At 40.9% G+C, this 25,522-nt stretch overlaps 1 protein-coding gene across 3 annotated transcripts; it reads right to left on the bottom strand.

Annotated features, from left to right (window-relative positions):
- Positions 1–25,520, bottom strand: RNF20 (ring finger protein 20). 3 transcript variants are annotated; one of them, XM_061426356.1, is made up of 20 exons: positions 25,440–25,520; positions 24,224–24,378; positions 18,450–18,617; positions 18,183–18,330; positions 17,848–18,030; positions 13,307–13,425; positions 11,142–11,288; positions 10,885–10,962; positions 10,336–10,455; positions 9,035–9,214; positions 8,037–8,172; positions 7,362–7,483; positions 6,867–7,237; positions 5,347–5,464; positions 4,616–4,765; positions 3,166–3,378; positions 2,494–2,619; positions 2,188–2,328; positions 1,377–1,478; positions 1–1,097 (listed from the first exon to the last, which is right to left on the bottom strand). In XM_061426356.1, the coding sequence occupies exons 2-20, from the start codon at positions 24,350–24,352 to the stop codon at positions 921–923; spliced, it is 2,928 nt and encodes a 975-aa protein (XP_061282340.1). In that variant the 5' UTR covers positions 24,353–24,378; positions 25,440–25,520; the 3' UTR covers positions 1–920. The 3 variants fall into 3 exon arrangements, with proteins under 3 accessions (XP_061282340.1, XP_061282341.1, XP_061282342.1); XM_061426357.1 differs by lacking the exon at positions 25,440–25,520 and adding an exon at positions 25,096–25,278; XM_061426358.1 differs by lacking the exon at positions 25,440–25,520 and adding an exon at positions 21,328–21,402 and having other exon boundaries at positions 24,224–24,312.
- Between the last annotated feature and the right edge of the window lie 2 nt (positions 25,521–25,522).

Genomic DNA, 25,522 nt, shown 5'->3' with positions numbered 1-25,522 from the left:
CAAACTGAATCCTGCTTTAATTGAAGCTTGTGCAGGAGTATAAAGTCCTACGGAAATATTACATAGAATCTTCTGAAAGCAGGAGTCACAACCACCCCTGTGGAGAGGCAGATGAGAATAATTCATAGCTCACCAAGGCCTCTCTGCATCAAGTTCCCAGAATACCCACTGGATCTCTTCACCATCTCAGTCCTGTGCCCGAGCCTCTCCCATCTTGATTTCATTATAAGATGAAAGGGGGCTATAGTATTTGAAATTATTCTGGCCTCAAGAAATTTAAAGACACTGATGAGTAGAACATCCAAAATTTAAATAACTGTAACAAGGAAGCCAGCTGACCTTAATAGAGTACTCAGCTAGTGAACAGCAGGTGGACTGACTCATCATGGACACAAATTTCATTAAGGCTTCAAACAGGAATAAGGAGCATAACAATACCATTTTATAATCCAAGTTTACAAGAAGTTTACTGTCCAGATCGAGTACTGCTCAGACCTGCAGATAGCTTATTTCTAAAAGATCACCACCCACTGCAAGCAGCCACACGTCTCCACTCTTCCTTGTTTCTTTCTCAGTGTCACAAATACCAATTTGACTTCTTCAGGAGGAATGGACAACCCAAGGTTACACAGGGAGCCTGAAGAAGAGGTTCAAAAGTCTAAAAATAGGAAATAAAGCGGGTGGGGAAGACAAAGTTGTTTCTAATTCATTCTAAAACCCAAGACTGGCATTACCAATCCTTTCCCCCAGCTGAAGTCATCAAAGTATTAGCGAGGAGAACCTGGACACAGTCTGTGAAGGAAAGGGAGTTGACAGAAACACTGCCCTGTGGATGACAGTCAAGGAGAGGGGAGGTAGCAGTTCGGTGGTTAATGACTAAGTGCCTACGGAGCCTGCCCCTCTTCTTCTCCTGGCTTGGATCAACCTATGTAGATGCGATGGAAATCGTTGGCACCGAAGGCAGCATTACACTTGGGACATTTGCGCTGGCGGGTATCATAGCGGGTCTTAACACACTCAAAGCAGAAAACATGAAAACACTTGGTAAGTACAGCATCTTTTTTACGCATGTTGCAACACGGACAGGTCAGGCGTGCCTAGAAAAAAAAGGAATCAGAGTCAGAACAACCATAAAGGTTTATGACCCAAATGGCTCATGTAGAAGCAAACAATAAGAAAATCCACTGAGCACTAAGATAATAACAGCACCACCCCCCACCCCACTACCAGGATAAACCGTTCTCTGGTTACTTTCATGTAAAGACGGTCCGTATTTATTCTTCTAATTTGTTAGTAGGCCTTCACAAACATCCACACACACACACACACACACACACACACACACACACACAAATCACTGAAGCAGTTTTTTTAACCTTGTAGTCCTTAATCTCCTCCATCAGAATCTCATCACATTTGGGTACATTGTCTGGTTTCTTCGTGGTCTCCAGCTTCCTTCGAAGTCTAGAGATGTCCTCCTGTGATGGGAGAGCATAACTGTTACTCCCTCAGACCTGCCATTTGTGAGAAAAATTAAAGGCTTCAACTTGAACTTTCTGCTGTAGAAAGAAAGGACTTTCTGTCCTTTCATGTCTAATTATCTTCTAAGAATGTAAAGAATTACAAACAACAAGCTATTTTCTTTAGTTTCGGAGCAAGCAACCATAATCTTATCACCAAACTTCAGTTGTATCTAAGTGTATTCAATTTAGTTCTGTGTAAATCCAGTCAAAGAGTTTAGAGGGATTAAATTTTTTTAAAAAGGTAAATGATGAAAACTTGATAGGCCACTTTATTTGAAGGCAATTAATTTTAAGCAGAAGATAGACTGGATTGTAATTTACAGATTTACAGCTAGGGATAGAAAGGCATCCTAAGAAACAGTAGATATGCAAAAAACAGAAAAATTGTAGAACTTTAAAATTCTCTAAATTTTTTTACTGATAATTCTTTACGATTTCACTAACTCATTCATTTAAATAAATAAGTACTGATTCCACACCCATTACGTGGTAGGCACCAGGATAGGCTTTAGGTATAATTTTCAGTGAAGAAAACAGACTCTGTCTTGTCACCCAAGGAGTTAAGTAGGAAATTACATACAACAGATCAGTGACTCTTAAAACAGGTCACTTCAGAGCCCAGAAAACCCCTAAAAGGCAAAAAGGGAAGAAAAAAACAACTGACCTGGGCCCGTTTGAAATTGAACATATCTTTTTCTTTGGTGACACTGTTCTCTACAATCTCATCCTGAAAATCATGTAGCTTCTTCTGAGCCATCTCCAACTGTGCTTTGAGGTCATCTGCAAGCTGGGCTGCCTCCATTGCCTATGAGGGAGGTATAAAGTAACATCCTCTATCACCACTTGTTTGCAGTGAGAAAAAATACCCAAGCCCAAGGAATAAAGCAAACCTGCAATTTCACCAGTGTCACACTTATTTGTTTGTCCAAAGACTAACCATCACATTAGACCACAGAGTGATCCATCGTACCTTGCGTTTATTCATCTCCAAGGCCTGGGTCCTAAGACCCAGCTCCTTCTCCCCTGTGCCGATGTTGCTCTGCAACAGGTGCTCCTTCTCTTCCAGTTTCCTCACTACCTGTAACTGGGCATCAACCTCAGAAAAAGAAAAGAACATTTTAACACAAACAGGAAAGAGAGAGAGGAAAAAAAAAAAAACTGACCCAAGCTCTGTTAATCCACAGTTCCATAAAAGAAACTCTTTAGAAATCTCGAGCTAATACTAATTCTATCCATGAACCTTTTGAATTACATGCAAGACTATGGCAATTTCTCATCCTAACAGAGGTAATCACATAGCCACTCTTACCATTTTTCATGCACGTAAGTTTTTAAGATACACAGCACACGCACAAGACATACATATTTTTAACACAAAATGGATAAACAAATGAATCCCTTAGTGATATAGTTTAGACAATTTTCTGTATTGGCAGATTCACATTTGTTTAAACAGTTCATTGTATTCCTCTGTATGGATATATAATTTATTTACCAACACTCTAATCATGTACATTAGTTTTTAGGGTTTTTTTCCCTACTATATAAAAAGTGCCACAATAATCATCCTTTTACATGTATTTTCACGTAGAAAACACCCTATTTCAACAGGATTCTGAAAAGCTTTATTCATTCTAGTTACCTGAGTCTTCAGAGTCAAAACTTGGTCTGCCAGCTCCTCCTTCTCTTCTTTCAGCAGCTTATGGATCTGATTGGATTTGATACGCTCTGACATGAGCTTGAAGTTTGCATCATCCTTCTCCCTCAGCTGCTGCATCAAACGGATATTTTGCTCCTGCATATCTTCAAAGGCCTGGCCTGTGACGTCCATCTCAGAGAGGAGAGCTTCTTCTTCCTAAAATAAGAAAGAAGAACCTTCATTTTAATAAAATCTTCTAACTCCAAAGTGCACACAGGAAATTAAATGTGCCAACTATTAATCTGGAAATAACCAAGTGACAGGGAGAGACAGTTTTTAAGAAGCTTAGTTCTTAGTCACTAGGTTAGCCCTAGGAATACAGACCAACCTAGACAGCATATTAAGAAGCAGAGACATTACTTTGTCAACAAAGGTCCGTCTAGTCAAGGCTATGGTTTTTCCAGTAGTCATGTATCTATAAAGAAAGCTGAGTGCCAAAGAATTGATGCTTTTTAACTGTGGTATTGGAGAAGACTCTTGAGAGTCTCTTGGACTGCAAGGAGATCCAAACAGTCCATCCTAAAGGAGATCACTCCTGGGTTTTCATTGGAAGGAGTGATGCTGAAGCTGAAACCCCAATACTCTGGCTAACTGATGTGAAAAGCTGACTCACTCAAAAAGACCCTGATGCTGGGAAAGATTGAGGGCAGGAGGAGAAGGAGACGACAGATGAGATGGCTGGATTGCATCACTGACTCAATGGACGTGAGTCTGGGTGAACTCCGGGAGTTGGTGATGGACAGGGAGGCCTGGCGTGCTGTGATTCATGGGGTCGCAAAGAGTCGGACACGACTGAGCGACTGAACTGAACTGAACTGATTCTGTTGAGTTAAAACTCTTTTTTTCACACATATTAAACACCTATGTGTACTTCAGTCTATTTATGCAGATATATGATTTTTCTAACCATTTCTGGTATGTTAGTAAATTCACTGGGACTTAAAAATAAAGAAATATACATTCCCTTGAGAAGGGGACAAGTGCTGTGACTCAGAAACCAACACAGTTAATATATGAGTTATTTATTTATAAACTATTTGGGGAACATGTATTTCTTAGTTTCACATAACCATAATGTGTATAAAATTTTATATATTCATTACATCCCCTGATTCCAGATCAGCAAAAAAGGACAGATTCCTCAATAAACAGTTTCTGAACAACTGGCTATCCATCTGAAAATAAAGAGTAAATTTCCTTCTTCTCAAATACACCAAAGTAACTGAATGATGAGAGACTTCAATGTAAAAACAAACAAGCAAATACATAAGAGAAAAAAAAATATTAAACAAAAAAAACCCCTGGAATGACAGGGCAAATTTCACTGTCAATTACTTACTTAAAAAGCAAAACTTACTTTAAAAAGCTCATTAAATAAAAAAAGTACACCCACCTGCTTGGCCATGGCCAGCTTCTTCTGGAGGTATTCTATCTGCTCCTCTACTGCCCGGATCTTTCTTAAGGCATCTTCATCAGCCATTTTCTTATTCTCTTTTTTCTCCTTATCCTCCAGATCCTTGAGTCTTTGTCTTAAATCTTCCAACTATAGGAGGAAAGGAATCACACAAAAAGAAAAACAAAAAAGCTGTCACACAATTTCAAAAATCAATTCAATCTGTGCACAGATAGAGGGCCCATAAACACCAAAAGAACCTTTACAGAACTGTGAAAGGAGACAAATGATACATTAGTGCACTACATCACAGCCCTGCTTTAATACCACTCCATCCCAATATCACATGCTTCTACAAGCAGCATTCTGGAGAACTGCAGATGTACTTTCTTTTAAAATAGTAATTTCACCCTTTTTTTCTAGGCTCCCAAATTTTAAAAGCATAAGGCATTCTTTCCAAAAGTAATCAGAAGAAGAAAGTCAGTATTACCATGATTTATATGGCATATAGGGGAGCAAAAAGTTTGAAAAGGCTACTCCTATTCCCCATAATTTTCTGATGGAAAATCTGGAAATCTCTATTTTAGATGGTCTTCAAAAGGGAAGAAAATGCTGCCAAGTTTTAAACTCTAACTTTAAAGATAAAGAAACTACAACCTTCAGAAGTGTAAGGGGAAATCCCACAAATGAAGATTTCAATCAGAATGACAGTTAACGGCAGACCAGGTTACCTCTGCCTTAGACTTCTTCTCTGCTGCCATCAGCTGAACCTTGTCTCTCTGCTCCTTTGGGGCAGAGCGGTACATATCCAGCAACAGTTTCATCTCCTTTTGGCTCTCCTGTGCTTTCCTAGGATAAGGGTGGCAGAGAGGAATGGTATAATGAGAAAACAAAGGGCATCAGATCAAGGGAATTTTGAATTGAGTGAAATATCTTAAACAGTTCTATTTTACACTTTATACAACACAGCTAAAAGACAAAACTTTTGCAAAGACAATTAGGAGACTTCTGGACACACTCAGAAAATATAGAAAAGTAAGTTGTATAAAGGAATCATTTCTCCCTTCAGACCGAATTCACCACCATCAAGTTGTAAGATGACCACCTGTGGCACTTCTTAAACAGGCCAAGGTCTGGGGCCCCACTCTTAGGAACTGAGATTCTGCAGGTCTGGGATGGGTCCAAGAATGTACTTTAAGTAAATCACTCAGATGATTCTGATACCACACTTGAGAAAAACAACAAAAACAACAACTCGGCCTCAAGGACAGCAAGAGGGAAAGAGAAAAAAAGGATAAAATTCAGTTTAAAATATACCACTAATCCTAGATTTGACAGCTGAGTGATTGACCATCAGTTAAAGACTAAAACTTTATCTTACTAAACTTTCAAACCTCTTAACAATCCTTTTTGAACGTTTTGGGGACAGCAGTCCCTCTAATCCAAACATCAATAAAGACTCAACTATGACCAATGCAGGGCAAGAAGGAACCAGTTCTACCAGCAAAGTTCCTGGTTGTGCAGGAGGAAGAGGGGGCGATATGTGAGGTTATGGCAGTGTTTCTTTTTTTTTTTTAATTTTATTTTTTAACTTTACAATATTGTATTGGTTTTGCCATATATCAACATAACATGTTTAATATCATATATGAAACAAGTCGCCAGTCCAGGTTCGATGCACAATACTGGATGCTTGGGGCTGGTGCACTGGGACGACTCACAGGGATGGTATGGCAGTGTTTCTTGACTCAAAGGTCTGTCTTACTGTTTCGGTGCCTGCAGCAGTAAACTTCCTAGAAATCTCTTTAAATGTGATATATACACAAATACTTCACCATCAAAGAGATCAATACTGTTCAAGTTATAGCCATACATATTCCACCTATTATAATTTAAATTATAATGAATGCCAACAATTTGCCCAAATCTAGTAAACAGCAGTAATTTCCAACAATTCTCATGAGTGTTAGAGTGTTATCTCAATCATGACACCCTTTTCCTTAATTTGGATTTATGAGGAATAAGGCTGCAACAACAGGGTTTACTGAGACCTGATCACTGAACCAGACTATACAATAGCCATGCAGGCCACTGAAGTTGTACACTTGATCAAGAACTGAGACCACACTAACTGTACACTTGGTTACAATGAAAATATTACAATTATTGAATAAGCCATGCTTATTCAAGTATAACGTTCTAACCTTCACTTTAGAGTCAGAAACAGTTACTCTAAAAACATTGCTCTTACTTGAGTTCAATCTTCAATTGTTTGATAATTTCCGCTTCCTTTTTCCTTCCATCATCATGTTTCCCTTTCTCTTTATCCTTAGCAGACTCTCTCTCTTTTTCTGACTCTTTTAGTTTCTGCTTCTCTCGTTCTCGCTCCTTCTCCTTCTCCCGCTCTCTTTCTCGCTCCCTCTCTTTCTCCCTCCTTTCTCGTTCTCGCTCTTCCTCATCGCGTTTGGACTTAATTTCGTTGACCTCCTCCTGAGATGCCTTCGATGCAGCAGACTGGGTGGCTAAGTCCTCAGAATCCTGTTTTAGCTCTGCAGGCTCGTCCTTAGGGTCCTCAGTACTGGACTGAGACTGCAGGAGGGCACTGCCACTGCGCAGCCGAGTCTGGGAGGGCAGAGGAAGGAAGGCAGCACACACAGTTACAGTGACCACACTGTTCTCCTCACCCCAAGACAGCTTTGCAGACATAGCTGTAAATAATACTTATCCTGCTCCTCCTGATTATTACCTTGTTCAGGTCAGACTGGGCTTCTCTCAGTTTCCGCTTATACCTTAGGACCTCCCCTTTCAGCTGGTGGTTGTGATTCTGGAGGCTACTGATGAGGTGGCGCATCTCCCGGTTTATGGGGCCTTAAATACAGCATCAGCAAAGTTAGGAAGAACTGTGACAAGGGCAAGTGAAGTGAAATGAAGTGAAGTCGCTCAGCCGTATCTGACTCCTTGCAACCCCATGGACAGTAGCCTACCAGGCTCCGCTGTCCATGGGATTTTCCAGGCAAGAATACTGGAGTGGGCTGCCATTTCCTTCTCCAGGGGATCTTCCCAACCCAGGATCGAACCCGGGTCTCCTGCATTGACAGACAGACGCTTTACCATCTGAGCCACCAGGGAAGCCCTGGTGACAAGGGCAAAGGCACAAGGAAAGAAAGTGCAGAACACATGAGGAACTTCCAAGAAACAGAAGAATTGTCAAAAGGAAAATTCCTTCTGGGAAGATGGAAACAAAACTGACCAACTTGAGTTAAAACACAAGCACCCCGCCTGAACACCAAAATGAATGACAGAATTCAAGTTCTTTAGGACTCCTGAGCTCCAAGTTAGTGCTAAAAATCCTGGTGACCATGCTGTCTTTCAAGGAAGGCATGTGCAGCAAAGCCGCAGGGTGGAGCCAGGGTACCGGTACCTGCTTGTTCATTGGCAGCAAGGGTCTGCTCGAATTCTATCCTCAGCATCTCATACTCCTTGCGGACCTGGGCCAGTGTATCTTCCAGCTGGATTACTTCCGTCCTCAGCTTCTTATGAAGACTAACCTCATCTCGCTACACACAGAAAAAGGAACCAAACATTCTTATCAGAATGAGGCAATGTCACCATGTTCTAGGACTATGTTTCCTAAATTTGACCTATAAGGGTCTAAGAAGAAAAAAAGAAAATATCAAGAAAAGAGGGATTCATTCCAATTTAATCAATACATTCAATCAACACTTAGTGAGTACCAGAGAGCTGCACAATACTGATTTGAGAACTGGCAGGAGACTCAAGAAATATAGCAAATGGCTCCTAAGTCTGAGAGTATTACAATTTAGTTGGAGAATTAAAGAATTTATCAATAGTCAAGTAAGATATATTAAATTCATTTGGCAGACATATAGTAAACGACCAACTACCAGAAACATAAACTTAAAGGCTAAGGAAAATGCAGAAGTGAACACATAAATCAAAGTTTCTGCCTTAAAAAAAAATTATTTACATAGCCATGCAGCTTCTATATACTGTTCTCCCCCATGCACATAAGACTTCAGCCACACTAAACTATTTTTTTAAAACCTTTCCCCTTTTTCTATCTACCGGTAAGCTTGTATTTATCCTTAAGATTCACGCTCCACTTTGGCAAGCGGAATCAGGGCAGGTCCACAGTCTATCAGATGCTCTGTCTCCCTTATCACTGCATGTTTTGGACATGCTCATTGCACCACACTGCATTCTACTGGACACTACTCTCCCCACATGACTGTATGATCCTTGACGGCAGGAGAGCCAACCATCTACCAGAGTAAAGACCTACAGCCACTCTATAGATGTTTGCTGAATGAATGAAAAATTAACTGAGCAAGAAAGAGTAAAATCATAAAATTTATGAGAGAGAAAGCTTATACACAGAAGGAAAAGCTAGGCTGTTACCTCAATGAGCTCCACCTGACGTTGGTGGGTTCCCCTGGTGCCATGAAGCAGGGTCCGAGCCTCATCCAAGTGTGCTTTCAATTGCAGACTCTCGTTGTACAGCACGGAGAACTGTGACTGCATGCAGCGATATTCTGGAGTCTCCTTGACCACTTCCTCCACTGCGCTCCGTAATTCCACCTTAGGAGTGCCCAAAGAAAAGAAAAGTCAGAAGCAGAATCTAGGATGCTAGCCAGGAAATAAAAATCTTAAAGTCTCTGATGTCCTGTGCATCTGAGGCAAACTTTGTGAAATACATCTACCTATTCCTCTGGTGACATAGAATCTACCCCAAATTAATTTAGATCCTCCAAGAGGTAGTACCTGATGCCTGCATCCTTCCACCTGACGACTGTTTTAATTGATACATGCTGTACACTATGTGTCCAAGGACACTAGAAGAGATCTGTGAAATCAGTCAGCTCTAGGGACAGAGAAGAGCACTATGAAATTTGTCAGGATATTTAAGAAGATAGGTGAGGACATTGGTCTCTAATTTGTTCTCTTTGTAGACAGTCACAAAGAAAACTACTTTTGATATTGTATCAAAAATACTTATGCTTCTTCTAAGCAACTGTTAAATTATTCTAACACTTCAACAGATTCAACTCGGGCTGTTTGTGTTCTGTTTTTTATTTTTTCAGCTCAAACATCTTTATGCATGTATTTACTTAGAAACGTATTAAATTATAAAAGACAAGTGGTTGCAACTGAAAGAGTGGTGGGAAGACTTTAGGAATCCATTTTCTTCCACCCAAGAACCATGAGAGAAAATTCTAATGGGCAGGTGTGAAAATCAACTGACCATCTGATCCTGTGGTCAGGATCACTGCCCACAGTTCCGTCTCTGTTTTGGCAGTTAGAAACTGCAGGGCTGAATCCTGTGGTGCAATCTGGCAGAAGTGACCTGGGAGTGGCCAGAAGCAAGTACATACAAGCTTCTTGCGTATGTCTTGTATACAAGCCCCATTTTAAAAATCCATTTTGGATCATCACCCTAGTTTACCCTACTCCTCATTTTTCTCAAAGGTCCTACATTAGAGCATTGATTTAGTCAATGTACCTTTGAAGGCCGCTTTAAATCCTTTTCAGAACAAGGCAGGGTATAAATATTAAGTAACTATATAACCAAATAGATACAGCAACAAAACTTCTGTTTTTCTCTTCCCTCGTAAATTATGATGCTTTATGTTACGCTTCATAAATGTGAGGTGATCAGCAAGGAGTTTTATTTCACTGCCCCTCAGAGCTGTGTCTCCTACCTTCAGTTTTTCATTTTGTGAAGTGACCTCCTCGAAGTCTTGCCGAAGTTTCTCCAGCTCACAGTGACGGTTCTGAGCCAACTCTTTGTTCTCTTCAAGCTCCGCATTCATTTCCTCAAACTGGAGAAAAGGAGGAAATGGCAAAATGAGACTAAAGAAAAGGAATTTCTAAATCATTCCCATTCCTAAGCTCCCATCTCCACTGATCCACTCTTCTAGTAAAAACCCACACTGTTACTTGTGAACTTGTGAACACAACCCTAAGTACCTAACTAACAACACCTGCTGCTGCTGCTGCTGCTGTTGAGATGCTAAGCAGCATCTGACTTTTTCGACCCCTTTGGACTATAGCTTGCTAGGTTCCTCTGTCCAAGAGATCTCCCAAGCAAGAATACTGGAGTGGGTTGCACTTCCTTCTCCAGGGAATCTTCCCTACCTGGGGATCAAACCCACACCTCCTGCATTGGCAGGGGGATTCTTCACCACTGAGACAGGCAATACCTGACACCAGGTCAAAAACACACATTCTGAGGGCGTCGCTGATTTTACCTTCCGGGCGTTGATGGTGATTGTACCACCGTAGAGGCTGCTCCCTGCACCGTACACTTTATAACCTTTTGAATTTACCTACGGAGAAGACAAAGATTCTTTAGTGAGAGACCCTAGAATTTTAGTCTGATAACCAAAGTACTTTCAAAGGAGCCTGTTTGTCCTCAAGTACTATTAATATTATCCAAGCCCATCCCTTCTGAGTAGACTCCTTAAAACGATTCCAGTCTTCAAACTATGAATAAAACAGCACTTGCCCGTTCTAAGACTTCTGCTAAGTGTCGGTTAAGTCGCTGTTCCCGCTTTCGAATTTTGTCAATATCCCACTGCAGGTCATCGATCATGGACTCCAGGACAGACACTCGTGACTCAGCTGTCTCCACTTTACTCTGCAACTTGGAAAACTACATCCCAAAGACAGGTGTTCAGAAAAATATACCGAAAATAAGACCAAGTTAGAAAAGGAATGCCTTAAATCCCAAATCCCACAGAATTAGCCGTTTACTGCATAGAAAAGATATAAGTAAAAGATAATTCCCTTTCTTTCCAACATATGAGCATGAAACTGAAATCACAGGTTCTTTCAATAGTTCTGGATTAGTCACAATCAGGAAAACTGTAGCAGTCTCTAAGAACTCTCGCAAGGAAAAGACTACCTAAGATTTAATTTTTCTACCTCTGAGATGCACCATTTCCCTATACAGACCACAAACCCATCAGAAAATATGTGTTTTTTAAGAGGTAAAAGAGAACATCCTTCATTTTACCAGACAAATATTTTAGGAGATAAAAATTCAAAGATTTATTTAGAAAAGACAGTTATCTTTACCGTCAACCTTCCCTCCCCACATTCTCACAAATGATAATCCAAAGAGAATGAAAGGAAAACTTCCATTCTCTTTTTCAAGCTGACCCCAGGGCAATCTAGAATTAGATGCTATAAAGATACAAAAATCTATGTTGTTCTCTGCTTATTTAGGAGCCATACATAGCTAGTGCTGTTTAATACTCTCATCATCAAACTCACACCTTTCACATCAATCTATACATATCCTTGTGTTAGTTTTAAAATATGGCCCCAAAATTCTTTGACGGTCCTCCCAACAGCAGGTGAGGTCAATGTCCCCACTTGTTGAATCTGGGTCAACTTTGGTGACACAGTGGAAATGATGCTACATAACTTCAAGATGTCTGAAAGGCCATGCAGATTCTGCCTGGTATTCTTCAAGCACTAATTCTCTTCCTCTCAGGAGAAGCCAATTGCCACATAAGAAGTCCAACTACCCTGAAACAGCCATGATGGGGAGGCCACACTCCAGTGGAAAACTGAGGAGAGTTCTTAGCTGACAGGCTGTATCAACAGCCAGCCACGAGAGCCATCATGGACATCAGGTCAGCTGAGCAAAGCACTGTGCCTCTCCAGCTTAGTATTGCTAAGATTTGGGAAAGGGCTGGTAAAGGAGGACCTTCTCATCTTGGCAGCACCTAGTTTAAACCTTAAAACATGAAAGTTATACTATTTTTTTTTACTACAATCCAATTTCTTTATAAGGACCACTATACTATAACCCCTTTGAAGGTTGATGAGAAATATTATTAAACTTCCCAGATGATTCCCATGCAACCAGCCCAGCGTGTACCTTGGCACTGGAGTTTCAGAAACAGTGTATAATGAAGAACATGGGCTTTTAAGTTAAACAGACTGACATCTGAGTCACAGTCCAATCACTTTCTGGCTATATGCTCTCAGACCAGTCACCAATTTCTCTGAAAGTGTTTCCTTAGCAATGAGATGAGAGTTATTTGACCATGGGAGATAATACTCATAAAGTACTTGAGTGCCAGGCACTAAATACATGGTAACTATTAACTTATAAGCATAAGAGTTGGGTGGCCCAACTAAGGTAGGTCAAATTTCAGCACAAGGCTTATCACCACTGTGTCTTAGTCATTTTATATAAATACCCAAATCTTGACACAGTTTGCTTATGGCCCTATGTGTATCCAAGTTTGGACTAAAAACCCACATTTCTCAAGTTCGTAGATCGTCATAAATGCAGTATTTCCTACTGTTTAAATTTCTACCAACCCATTCCTCAGTAACACTGTACATGGTCTTTTGGACTAGTTTCATATTTGGGGGTTTAGTGTGTTGTTTTGCAAAACTTCATGATGGCAATTCTTCCTAAAAACTAAAATCCTATAATGTGTATTTAAACAAAGTCAAGGAGAAACATTCGATTCCTTCCTTCCCTTAAACCTTTCCTCAGGCTTTGACTTCTCAGAGTTGGTTGCTTTAACCTGCCCTTCAAAATATCAAAGCAGGCTTTCCAGAGTAAGATGACCTTTAGAGCACTTAGTACTCTGAGTCAACACCTGGCACAGCCCACTGGAAACCACCACCTCCTTTCTGGTCAAGTACCTCCTGAGACATGGTGCAATGCTTCTCCTGAAGGAGGTCTGTCAGTTCTTGCAGCCTCGTGTTCTCTTGTGCAAGGAAGGAATTCAGCTCCTGCACTGCTTCCTCCACCATCAGACTGTCTGAGGGAGAAGAACTGTATTTTAGTTTAGCAGCTATGGTGTCACATTTTACAACTGTCTATCCCGCCAAAGCATTCATGTGCGAGCTCACTTCACTTTCCTGGAAACTTAACAGCTGGCTTTTAAGATCTTCCCATGACAGATTAAGTACCCAGGCTTGCTTAGAGGGCTCAGTCCTTATTAAAGCCCTTGCTTAAGAAAACCAGTCAACCTTGTGCTTCTGCAGAGTTAGACAGAGGCAAGCTCACCTAACGCCCATCCTTTTCTATGAAACCAAAATGCCTTGTGAAAAAAAAATGGAGGGTGTCCTATAACTTTATTCAGATAAGGAATGATCACCCCAAAAAACTGCATTTTAGACTTGCAGACAAGACAGAGTATCTCTAATCAGTCTCAGACTTAATAGTAGTAAAATTCTGTTTTCTAAGGCTATCACAAATTCCTGCTGCTGCTGCTGCTGCTAAGTCGCTTCAGTCGTGTCCGACTCTGTGCGACCCCATAGACGGCAGCCCACCAGGCTCTGCTGTCCCTGGGATTCTCCAGGCAAGAACACTGGAGCGGGTTGCCATTTCCTTCTCCAATGCATGAAAGTGAAAAGTCAAAGTGAAGTTGCTCAGTCGTGTCTGACTCTGCGACCCCATGGACTGCAGCCTACCAGGCTCTTCCGCCCATGGGATTTTCCAGGCAAGAGTACTGGAGTTGGGTGCCATCGCCTTCTCCAATCACAAATTCCTAGTATTCACTAATAGTGACATGAAGCCTCTCTCTATTGGCAGAGAAGGGAAGGGCACAGCAGAGAACAGCAATTTCACTGTTCAAATGGGCATCTATAAAATCATGAAGAATAAAGAGCATAGGATTACTTATCATATTCTGGAATACTATGCTAGATGTACTCTGGAGGCTCAAGAATTGAAATGTATAGTGTTATTTACAAAGAAGGAAGTACACCTATAGAACTTAACATACCAAATTAGTATGCTTAAAATTAGAGTCATAAATACTATAGCTGGAATCCTCTCAGGTGATACTGACCTGATACTCTCAGGTCATATACTGACCCTAGAGACAGTTATCAGGAAGTAAAACTGGCATCACTCTTAGAAATGTAACACAGGTCAGTCATGCGGTGGTTTTCACGGTTTTCAACCAAGATTACCTACATCACCTGGAGAACCTTTAAAATTAGATACTTACCTAGGACTAGGGCCAAAAACTCTCAAGAGTGATTCTGATTCAAAACCTAAGGTAAGAAGTTGGGGGTGAATTTTAGTCCTCTTAATACCCTAAGATATTGAGAACAGGGCCCAGAATATAATAAGAGCTCAATAAACATTTAGTGACTTAATAAACAAGCTAATAAATGCAACTCTATTGAATCAAGGGCCAAATAAACATGAGGGAAAAATGAACCGCCAAAAGTTAGAGTTGATGATACAATTCACACTTCACACATCTTTGTCTATTAGAACATTCAGCTAATCGATGGCAACCATCTTTCATGTTATAAATAATAGCAACTTAGCAGTTTGTAACTTGTACTGAATGTTTTTTACTTTTTAACTTGACCTCTACCTTAAAATGCATGCCACCAAAAGGCATAATTTTAAAGTACCATTTAATGCACCACTCTTTTTAGCTCCTTTTTAAACACAGTAATTCCTTTCTTGATATTCATTTATAAAATCAAGTTTATCAATGAGACAGCCTCTGCATATGGCATTCTGTCTGATATAATATGCACATGGATATACCATATGTATTATGCATTATGGTATATCCATGTGCATATTGTTTAATAATACGTCCTAACTATTCAAGTAGAGCTAAGGGAGAAAGAAGTAACATACAACTCAGCTTGCATTAGATGACAGGGAAGATTTATAGCCATTCATTCACCATTATATAAGCTCCAACTAGACACCAGAAACAGGGCAAGAAAATGGAGAAACAAAGAGTAAGGCAAGACAGTGCACCAAGAGACATAGCTGGGAACACACAAAGTAGATATAATATATGAGCACAAAAGTCTGGGAGGACACAAATAATACTATTTACAACAGCTATCTCTGGAAAAGTAAGATGGGAGGACTTTTGTGACTTCTGATTTGTATATCTTAAAACAAGTATCCATTATAAATAATAAAATACAGAAACACACACACTATTAGAAAAACAAAACAAACTTTTGACCACAAAATTTTACCAAGTCCTTAATATGCCTCTCCTTCTAATTCTATTGATTAACTTGGCCTAAGTATCTTTAAAAACAAAATTACAGAGTAAGAAAATTCTTGTTTTTCCCAGCCAGTGATTCAACCGCCATTATATTTGAAGTATCTCTCTCAGAAATGAAAGGTTAAACATCTTAATGACAATCAGAGAAATTAAAATATTACAACTAGGCCATGATTATTATTTAAAGCATGAAGTCAGGACATTTAATAAGATGCAACCTAGCTACACAAGTACTTAACTACATTATACAAATGTAAGTTTCTGCATTAACTCTGAATAGTAATATAAAATAGAAGTTTTATTTCAAATAGACACTTTTCCATTCATGTATCTTGTTTTACCTTTTTAAACATTGACATCTAACAATTCTAAAACCTGAGCCAACTTTGTTTGAAAATAACAAGAGATAACAGAAAAACAAAAAACAAGAACAGATTAAAACTGACTTTAAGACATTTAATTAAAAATAAAGATATAGCAACTCCTGCAGCTAAATTCCAGAAAAAATAAACGACCCAATCAAAAAGTGGGCCAAAGAACTAAATAGACATTTCTCCAAAGAAGACATACAGAGGGCTAACAAACACATGAAAACATGCTCAACATCACTCATTATCAGAGAAATGCAAATCAAAACCACAATGAGGTAACATTTCATGCCAGTCAGAATGGCTGCTATCCAAAAGTCTACAAGCAATAAATGCTGGAGAGGGTGTAAAGAAAAGGGAACCCTCTTACACTGTTGGTGGGAATGCAAACTAGTACAGCCACTATGGAGAACAGTGTGGAGATTCCTTAAAAAACTGGAAATAGAACTGCCTTATGATCCAGCAATCCCACTGCTGGGCATACACACCGAGGAAACCAGAACTGAAAGAGACACGTGTACCCCAATGTTCATCGCAGAACTGTTTATAATAGCCAGGACATGGAAGCAACCTAGATGTCCATCAGCAGACGAATGGATAAGAAAGCTGTGGTACATATACACAATGGAGTATTACTATACACAATGGAGTATTACTCAGCCATCAAAAAGAATACATTTGAATCAGTTCTAATGAGGTGGATGAAACTGGAGCCTATTATACGGAGTAAAGTAAGCCAGAAAGAAAAACACCAATACAGTATACTGCTGCTGCTGCTGCTAAGTCGCTTCAGTCGTGTCCGACTCTGTGCGACCCCAGAGACGGCAGCCCACCAGGCTCCCCCGTCCCTGGGATTCTCCAGGCAAGAACACTGGAGTGGGTTGCCATTTCCTTCTCCAATGCATGAAAGTGAAAAGTGAAAGTGAAATCACTCAGTCACGTCCGACTCCTAGCGGCCCCATGGACTGCAGCCCACAAGGCTCCTCCGTCCACGGGATTTTCCAGGCAAGGGTACTGGAGTGGGTTGCCACTGCCTTCTCCGGTATACTAACAGATATATATGGAATTTAGAAAGATGATAACAATAACCCTGTATGCGAGACAGCAAAAGAGACACAGATGTATAGAACAGTCTTTTGGACTCTGTGGGAAAGGGAGAGGGTGGGATGATTTAGGAGAATGGCATTGAAACATGTACAGTATCATATAAGAAATGAATCACCAGTCCAGGTTGGATGCTGGATACAGGATGCTTGGGGCTGGTGCACTGGGATGACCCAGAGGGATGGTACGGGGAGGGAGGTGGGAGGGGGGTTCAGGAAGGGGAACACATGTACACCTGTGGCGGATTCATGTTGATGTATGGCAAAACTAATACAATATTGTAAAGTAATTAGCCTCCAATTAAAATAAATAAATTTAAATTAAAAAAAAAAAAGAAAGCACAGCTGGTTACAAGTGGACATTAACTTTGCCCTTCTAATTTTTTTTTATAATTCTACTGTTTCAAGAAAAGGTTGGCATAAAAAGTGATATTAAAAGCATTACATTTAATACTTTGCTATTTGTGCAAGACAAAATGTCCTGTGGGTATATAATATTCTCAGATTCCTTTCATAAACCCAACTTATCCTTTAAAATTATTAAAATATTTTTCAGATTCAAAAAAAATAATAAAAATAAAAAATCTTAAAAAAAATAAAGATATAAGTTTGAAAATAATAATAATGTGTAAGTTTGAAAACTACAAACTCACACACAAAGGTGAGTTCCTATTCCTCCCCCTCTGCTCCCCGTCTCCCGGGTTTTGCCTCACCTCCACTGTTCAGCTTCCGTGATAAGAGCTCCACCTTTTCTTGCAGTTTATCATAGACAGTCACAATCTGGGACACCGCTCGGCGGGAGGACTCCACGCGCTCCTGCAGCTGAGATTCCATCTCTTCACTGGAACTGCTGGCCAAAGTAGCAAGGAAAGAGAAAGCTGGCTCTTGCCCTTCCCCTGAGGACACAGGGGGAAAAAAGAAGCCCCTAAAATTATAAAACTGCAAATATCAAAATCTACTTTTTCCCCTCAGATGGAGGGCCTCAAAGCGAAGCCCTACTTCAAACACCCAGAAAGCATGCAGCGATAAACTTGTCACGAACACCCACCTCTCTCTCGGTCATCTTTCCGTTCTTGATTGCTATCAGAGTCTGGTTCTGGCTCGGGCACAACAAGGGCTTTTCTCTCTGTGAGTAGGTCTCCCAAACCTTGCTCCAGATCATAACGCTTAAGGATGATACGGATGTTTTCATCAAACTAGAGCAGAGGAGGTACAGTTATGAAGATACAAAAGGAAGCAACTTTGGAAATAAAGAGACGGCTACGGAGAACTACAGTGCTCAAAGCAAAACCTGAGTAAATTAACAAGCTACTACCTGACTCCAGTAGCGGTTGACAATCAACAGTGAGGCATCATCAGTGGCCTGTCTTCGTTCCAGTTTTTCAATGTGTTCACGGAGTTCATCTTCGATGGCTTGCCGTTGATCCAGCATTTCTGCCAGTTTGCGATTTTTGGTTTGCAGTGTTCGAATGTCTAACTCCTCCTGCCCCAGGAAACCAATCTTATTAATCTCCATAAAGAAATTAAACATATCAGCTGTTAAACTCAACAAGGGCTAATAAGCGGATAAGAAGTAACAGCAGAAGAAATAAATGTCTGTCTGTTATGACTGGAGGAAAAAATGACATACACAAATACACTACAATCTCGACCTCAGCTCACTGTTCTAGTCACATGTACACATACAAAACACTGCTCCTGGGAGGCTCCACCATCCAGCCAGATCACCCTCTACCCCAATCAGTCATCTGTCTCCTAAGGACTGCTCTTCATTCGTTCAAGACTTTGTCAACCAAGTTCTTCTGTATCCCAGTCCCTGTCAATACATCTAGTGACTTCAATATACATTTGGACATGTACACAAGCGCATGAGCCATCTAATCCTCTAGCATCTGTACTGTTAGCATTTTGAATTCCTTAACTTCAGTAATTACCTCCATCACTGTGCCAGACATTTCAAAAGCCATAGCCTAAATTTCTGTCATATCTGGAACTGTGCCACATCTGAAATCTTAAATTCCAACTTCCCATTCCCTGAATCTTCCATTCCCTGATATCTTTCCAGATATCTCATGACCTTATCCTAATATATTAGTCTTCATCTGGATCTCCAAAATATTGAGTTTTCTCCTTTCTCCTCTGTCTCCACTATCTTCCATACCTTGACTATACCCTATTGTATATTCCTTCACACTCCAACTTACTGGGCTCCTCAAGTTCTCAACCTTTAATCTTTTTATTCTATTTCTGCACACAAACCCTACTCTGAATCAATCCACATATTGGACTCCTCCATTCCTACACCCAGCATGATGAGACTTCTAGATAAGGTCATTAAACTAGGGAGACTGGCACCTTTATAAAGTGAGTTCTAACCTGAACAGATTTCATCATTTGTCCAAAAATGTTTCTTTCTTTAACAGGTGAACTAGCTCCTATTCTACATCGAAGCAGAGTCAAACTACGAAACCCTATCTGCTCTCAAATCACACTAAGCAGGTGACTTTGCTTCCTATTTTAAAGAGAAAATAGAAGCCATCAGATGGAAAGTTCTTCAATTCCCCTTCTCCTAGATCCATTCACACAGTTTGCCAACCTATGCCCATACTCTAAAACCTCAACTTGTGCTCAGGATCACGTTCTCTTGTTTCTGCAAAAATGTTACTCCATCAATAACAGTGCACCCCTCTCAGTACCTTTAACCTCTTTCTGTGCAGAAGCTGGTGGGGGTGGGGGGGTAGCGAGTAGGGAGGAAGAACCTCAGGCAAACAAACAGCGTGTTGAAAGGATTACACTTTTACTTTACCTAGAAATTAATGACTATTTTAAAGTAAGAATCATTTATTAGAGCACCAATTTCTTGTTTCCCTTTAATTTTCTCTCTTCTATTTGATAAAACATTCTTGATACACCAAAATAGTCAACAGTTTCCCAACTGTACCAGCTTATGAATACTATTAATAAATGACATCTCTAACTTTTCTGAGTATCACCTTCCCCTTCTTACTCCACCTGAAACCTGGATGAGAACACTGTTTTCCTACAGGCTTCTCCAGTGGTGGCTGTTTCTCTCCCACACCCTTTGAAGCCCTGGGCCTGGAGACAGGCAGGTGTCCTCCTTATTCTCCACTGCCACTTCTAAGCCACTGTCTATTTGCTCCCTAAAACCTCCTAGCTTTGCAGATCATGCCGCCAGTCTGGACCACCCACCACCCTGCCTTGCTGCACTCATCTACAAATGCCCACGTCACTTCTCCACATTTCCTGAAGATTTAGCACCTGGCATGTAATCACTCTCTCCACTACTACTCATGTTGTACTTCTTACTGATTTCAATTCCCATATAGATGATCTTTCTTGCATCTCAGATCCTGTACCCTGACCTCCTCTCCTCCAATGATCTTGTCCTTTTGCTCCCTCAGCCACCAAACTCCCAGTTAGTCTTAGTCTTAGACTTAGCTATACTTGGATGTTCTCTGTAAACTCAATTTCCAACACCTCATTCTCCACAATTTTGCAGCTCATTCTCTCTAGGTTTCTGACTCCATTCATTCTTCAGCAACTCCAGGATCTACACTCCAATGGTCCTATATCTTCATCCTAAACCTACGTCCTTCACTCCTCTTACTTCCTTGCTTCCTTCTTGCTGCTACTGCTAAGTTGCTTCAGTCGTGTCCAACTCTGTGCAACCCCATAGACGGCAGCCCACCAGGCTCCACCGTCCCTGGGATTCTCCAGGCAAGAACACTGGAGCAGGTTGCTATTTTCTTCTCCGATGCATGAAAGTGAAAAGTGAAAGTGAAGTCGCTCAGTCATGTCCAACTCTTCGCAACCCCATGGACTGCAGCCTACCAGGCTCCTCCGTCCATGGGAGTTTCCAGGCAAGAGTACTGGAGTGGGGTGCCATTGCCTTCTCCTGCTTCCTTCTTAATCAAACTTAAATTCCATGACTGGTCACACTGTTTTATAACCTTCTCCTCCCTGACTCTATCTGTGCCTACTAAAAACCCCAACCTTGGTAACGTCCTATTCTCCACCTATATCCATGAAGCTGAATGTGACTAACAAAATAAATAAATAAATAAATAAAGCACCATGCTGACTGGCCTCAGTTTAAACTCTTTCTCGGTGCTGTCCAGCAACTCTACCCCATCTCTCTAGTCCATACTCTCTTCAAGATGACTACTTCGTACCTTCTCCTGTCTCTTCACACCTCCAAAACTTTCTCCCCCATCCTCACTCTCAGATGAGTCTTGCTTCTGATTTCACTGAAAAAAAATAGAAGCAATCAGAAAACCATGTCCACATCTATTACCCACAAGCCCAACTACTGACCTACTTATATTTGAACCCACATCCCTTGTGTTCCTCTCCTATTTAAGGCCCCATCCCCACCTTGTGCATTATATTACATTCTCTCTTCTGTTCAAGAGAGAGAATAGAACCAGTAACTGCTTTCTCTTTCTCCTACATCATTAAGTTTATGCTTAGTCGCTCAGTTGTGTTCGACTCTTTGTGACCCCATGGACTGTAGCCCACCAGGCTCCTCTGTCCATGGGGATTCTCCAGGCAGGAATACTAGAATGGCAGCCATGCTCTCCTCCAGGATCAAATTTATCCTATCAAATCATTTTGCCAATAAATAAAAATGCCATAATATCTCCTACTTTAAAAACACAAAAAACAAAAACTTCCCTCAACCCCCAATTTCCCTTGGGCTGAGGCCCCATTTTCTTGGTTCTACTTTACATCAACACTCCTCCAAAGCAACATCTCTACCTCTTTCCCCTAATTCTTCTCCTCACACATTCTCTTAAGCTCACTGTAATCAGGCTGCCATTGCCACCACTCCACCAATGCAGTCCTTGTTAAGTCTCCAGTGCAATTTCTATTACTAAATCTAAAGTCTCAGTCCTCCCCTTTCTCAACCCATCAGGAGCCCCTGATCAACTCCTTCTTGAAACTCTTTCCTCCTTTGGCCTCTGGGATCCCACCCTCTCTTGTTCTCCTCCTACCTCAGTGGCTCCTCTTCAGTCAGCCTCGTCTCATCTCCTTGACACGAAGTGTTGCTGCTCCAGGGCCCTGTTCTCGGACCTCTTTATCTATGCTTGTTCCTTACAGGAGAGCCCATAATCTCATGGATTTAAATTCCATCTACTATGCTTCAGAAATGTTCAGCTTTAGCCAAGACCTCTCCACAGACTGCCGATCACCTCATCCAACTACCTGTCTCATGGATTTAAATTCCATCTACAATGCTTCAGAAATGTTCAGCTTTAGCCAAGACCTCTCCACAGACTGCAGATCACCTCATCCAACTACCTGTCCACTCATAGGTCTAATAAATACCTCAGATTTATAGTCCAGTATCAAACTTATGATTCCCCCCAACAGCTCCCCAAAATCTGCTCCTTTCATATACCTCCCTAGCTCAGCTTGTGAAAACTCCGTACTTTTAAAATCCTGGGCTCATCTTGCCTCCTTTGTTTCATACCCTTCATACAATCCACGAACAAATCTTGTTGACACTACCTTCACAATGGCCTGAGCCACCATGATCCTTCATCAAGATTATTGCAACAGTCTTCTACATATAGCAGACACTTTTTCATTCCATGCCAGACTTCAGCACAGCTCTGGTGGACAGCTCCAGTCACACCACCAGTGTTCCTTACTTGAAGCATACCATGCAATCTCAAAGTTTTTTGTTCCACAATCTCAGCTGGTTTACAACAGAAACCTTGAAGTGCAGAAGAGAAATTATTGCCTTCAAGGGCAACTGTCAACCAGCTGGGGCAGGAATCAGTGGATGTGTGTCCCAGCTCCCCACCCTTAGAGAGGAAAAATAGGAGGGAGAAGAGGGACAAGGAACGAGGGAACAATTTTGTTAACTGAACTTCTGCTTATAAACTTAGCTCCCTTATGGTCTTTTCTCAAAACCTAAGTCAGAGCATGTTACTTCCCTGCTTAAAACTTTCCAGTGGCTCCTTACTGCCTTCTGGATAAAGTCCAAACTGGGATGAGTGTTTTGTGCATCCCTTAGCATATGTAGTTATCTCCGGGAAAAGCACATTTCCCACTCTATCATAACAGTCTATTCTTTTCTCAGTGCCAACCTATAAACTGAAGTCCAGGAGCTGTCCTTAGTATAAAGCACAGTGTCTGGCAAATAACAGATGCTCAACAAATATTTATTGAATGAAAAAATTTCCCTAGGATGCGTGACGTGAGACAGTGCCAAGACAAAATCACCTGCTGGCAACAGGAGGCTGATGAATCCCAGACAGGAAACCCAGAAATTACACTTCATCAACAATTTACTCTGAGTGTTCCAATTACTCTCTGATCCTCAATTTCAAAAAATAGATACGGTTTTGTAGGTTATACAAATGTAAAGCATTTTTATACCATATCCCTATGGTTAAGTTCCAAAATACAGACTCCTTACCTATCACAGTGAGTTTATGGTGTCTAATGGACATATAACATTACTATAAGTTTTTGGTGTATAATTGTCTAAAAAAATTGACAACTCCATAACAATAAGGATGATGTCTATTTTACTCACCATTATAGACACAATATCTAGCCCAATAAAAACTATTAATAGATAACATACTGAGTACTTACCATGTTAAAAAGTAATGTTCCTTAACAAGAACCCTTTCATTTCCTCCTCTCAAAACCCCAACGAGATAGATACTATGATTACATTTTACAGACAAGGAAATAAGAAGGCACTCTCTCAATGATTGATTTTGCTACACTGCCTCTTAGTACATGGTCCCTTAGTTTCCAATGAATGAAAAATCAGTGTATAGCTTTCCACTGCTAAATAACTACAATCAATGCTGAATCTGGCACCAGACTCTTCAAAGAATATGAATATACCCTTAAAAACAAAGATCAAATGTCATTATATTTCTTTTTCAGAAATGAGCAACACATCATTTCATCTACTTTTGGCTGTTTTATCTCCCTCTTCTTTTCAAATCAATTTCCCTTACTCCAAAAGGCTTCCATAATTATTACTTCTAGGTTGCAACTGACAGAAGAAAAGCACACTCTCATAGCATTATTTCCACATACCGTTGAAGAGACACCCCCAAGTTTAATTGTTTCCACCGTGGTCCCTGAATCTTCAACAGCTGTCTTCTTCTCTGGAGGCACAGATGTGCCAGGCTCTCCAGCTGCTCTTTTACTTCCAATTCCTGACATCGTGGCACAAGAAGATAGCTGTTTTCCTGGAGACAAAAAAAATCTTAGGTAAGATAGGCAAGGACAGCAACTAGAGTCCATCTATGATGTAAAAACTAGCAACTTTTCCTGTCAATCCTTTAACCCGGGTCCATTAATTCCACACTTAGCAACATGATCCTCAAGTTCCTCTTGGAAAGAGAAAAGTAAATTGTGAAGTAAGAGTCGCAGCTGAATTTACAGAACTACAAAGTTCTAAATAGAATGCTACTAAAATACAAGATAATGGGCAAAAGATGAAGAGACTTAGAAAATTTTCAGGCATCTCATTTCCTGAAATGCCAACAGCTGAAAATATAGTTTGATTTAGAAACATAGAAAATCAATTAATTCTTTAGTGTTGGGAGAATCAGAGAGCTGGAAGAGACCTGGGAGATGTCTACTTAATTATTAATACTGAACAAGCCATATATCATCTCTGAGCCTCAATTTCCTAAAGCAGAAATAACAACAGTATATGCTTCCTATGCTCCTCATAAGGAATGAATAAGTACAGAAAGACTTTAGCATAAGGCCGTACACGAAGCATGCACTCAGAAATGCTAACTTTCCTTTTTATATTTGCAGTTTCCTTATTTCTAAACGCTCTCCCCACGAATTTGTGTCACCCTAGAGAAGCTAGATCTGGGTGTGAATCCCAGTACTAACTCTTAGAGAGCCTTGGAAAGAAGTTCTTGATATGCACAATGCAAGTGACCACATACTCTCTCTGCTCTACTCGCCTCCCAGGGTTTCGGAGCTCAAAAGAAGCGGAATAGATGCTAAAGCACTTTGCTACTGAAGGTATCAGCCCTGTCATCACCGAGACGACACACAACTCTGCTTCCAACTGAAGCTCCAGAAGGGTATCGGTGGCAGCGACCAGAGTGGGACCTCGCCTGGAGAGAAAGGAGGAGGACAATAGCCTCAATCCGACTCCAGAGGAGCCAAGGACCCCAGCCTTCCGAGAGGCCAATTACAGGCCCGGGAGAGGGAGGCCTTGGAGCGGAAGAGGGTGGGGATTCCCGTTGCCCGCTGAGTCCCGTCCCGCCCTTGGCCGAGATCTGACCTGAGTTCTTCCAACTTGCGCCGCCCGGGAGTGGAACTCGGGGCAGTTATTCACCAAGGTCCGAGTAGCCCTCCCACCTCTCA

This window comes from Bos javanicus, chromosome 8 (assembly GCF_032452875.1).
Source record: "Bos javanicus breed banteng chromosome 8, ARS-OSU_banteng_1.0, whole genome shotgun sequence".
Taxonomy (NCBI): Eukaryota; Metazoa; Chordata; class Mammalia; order Artiodactyla; family Bovidae; genus Bos; species Bos javanicus.
Note: the sequence above shows the minus strand (reverse complement) of the source record. Positions and strands in the feature narration are given on the sequence as shown.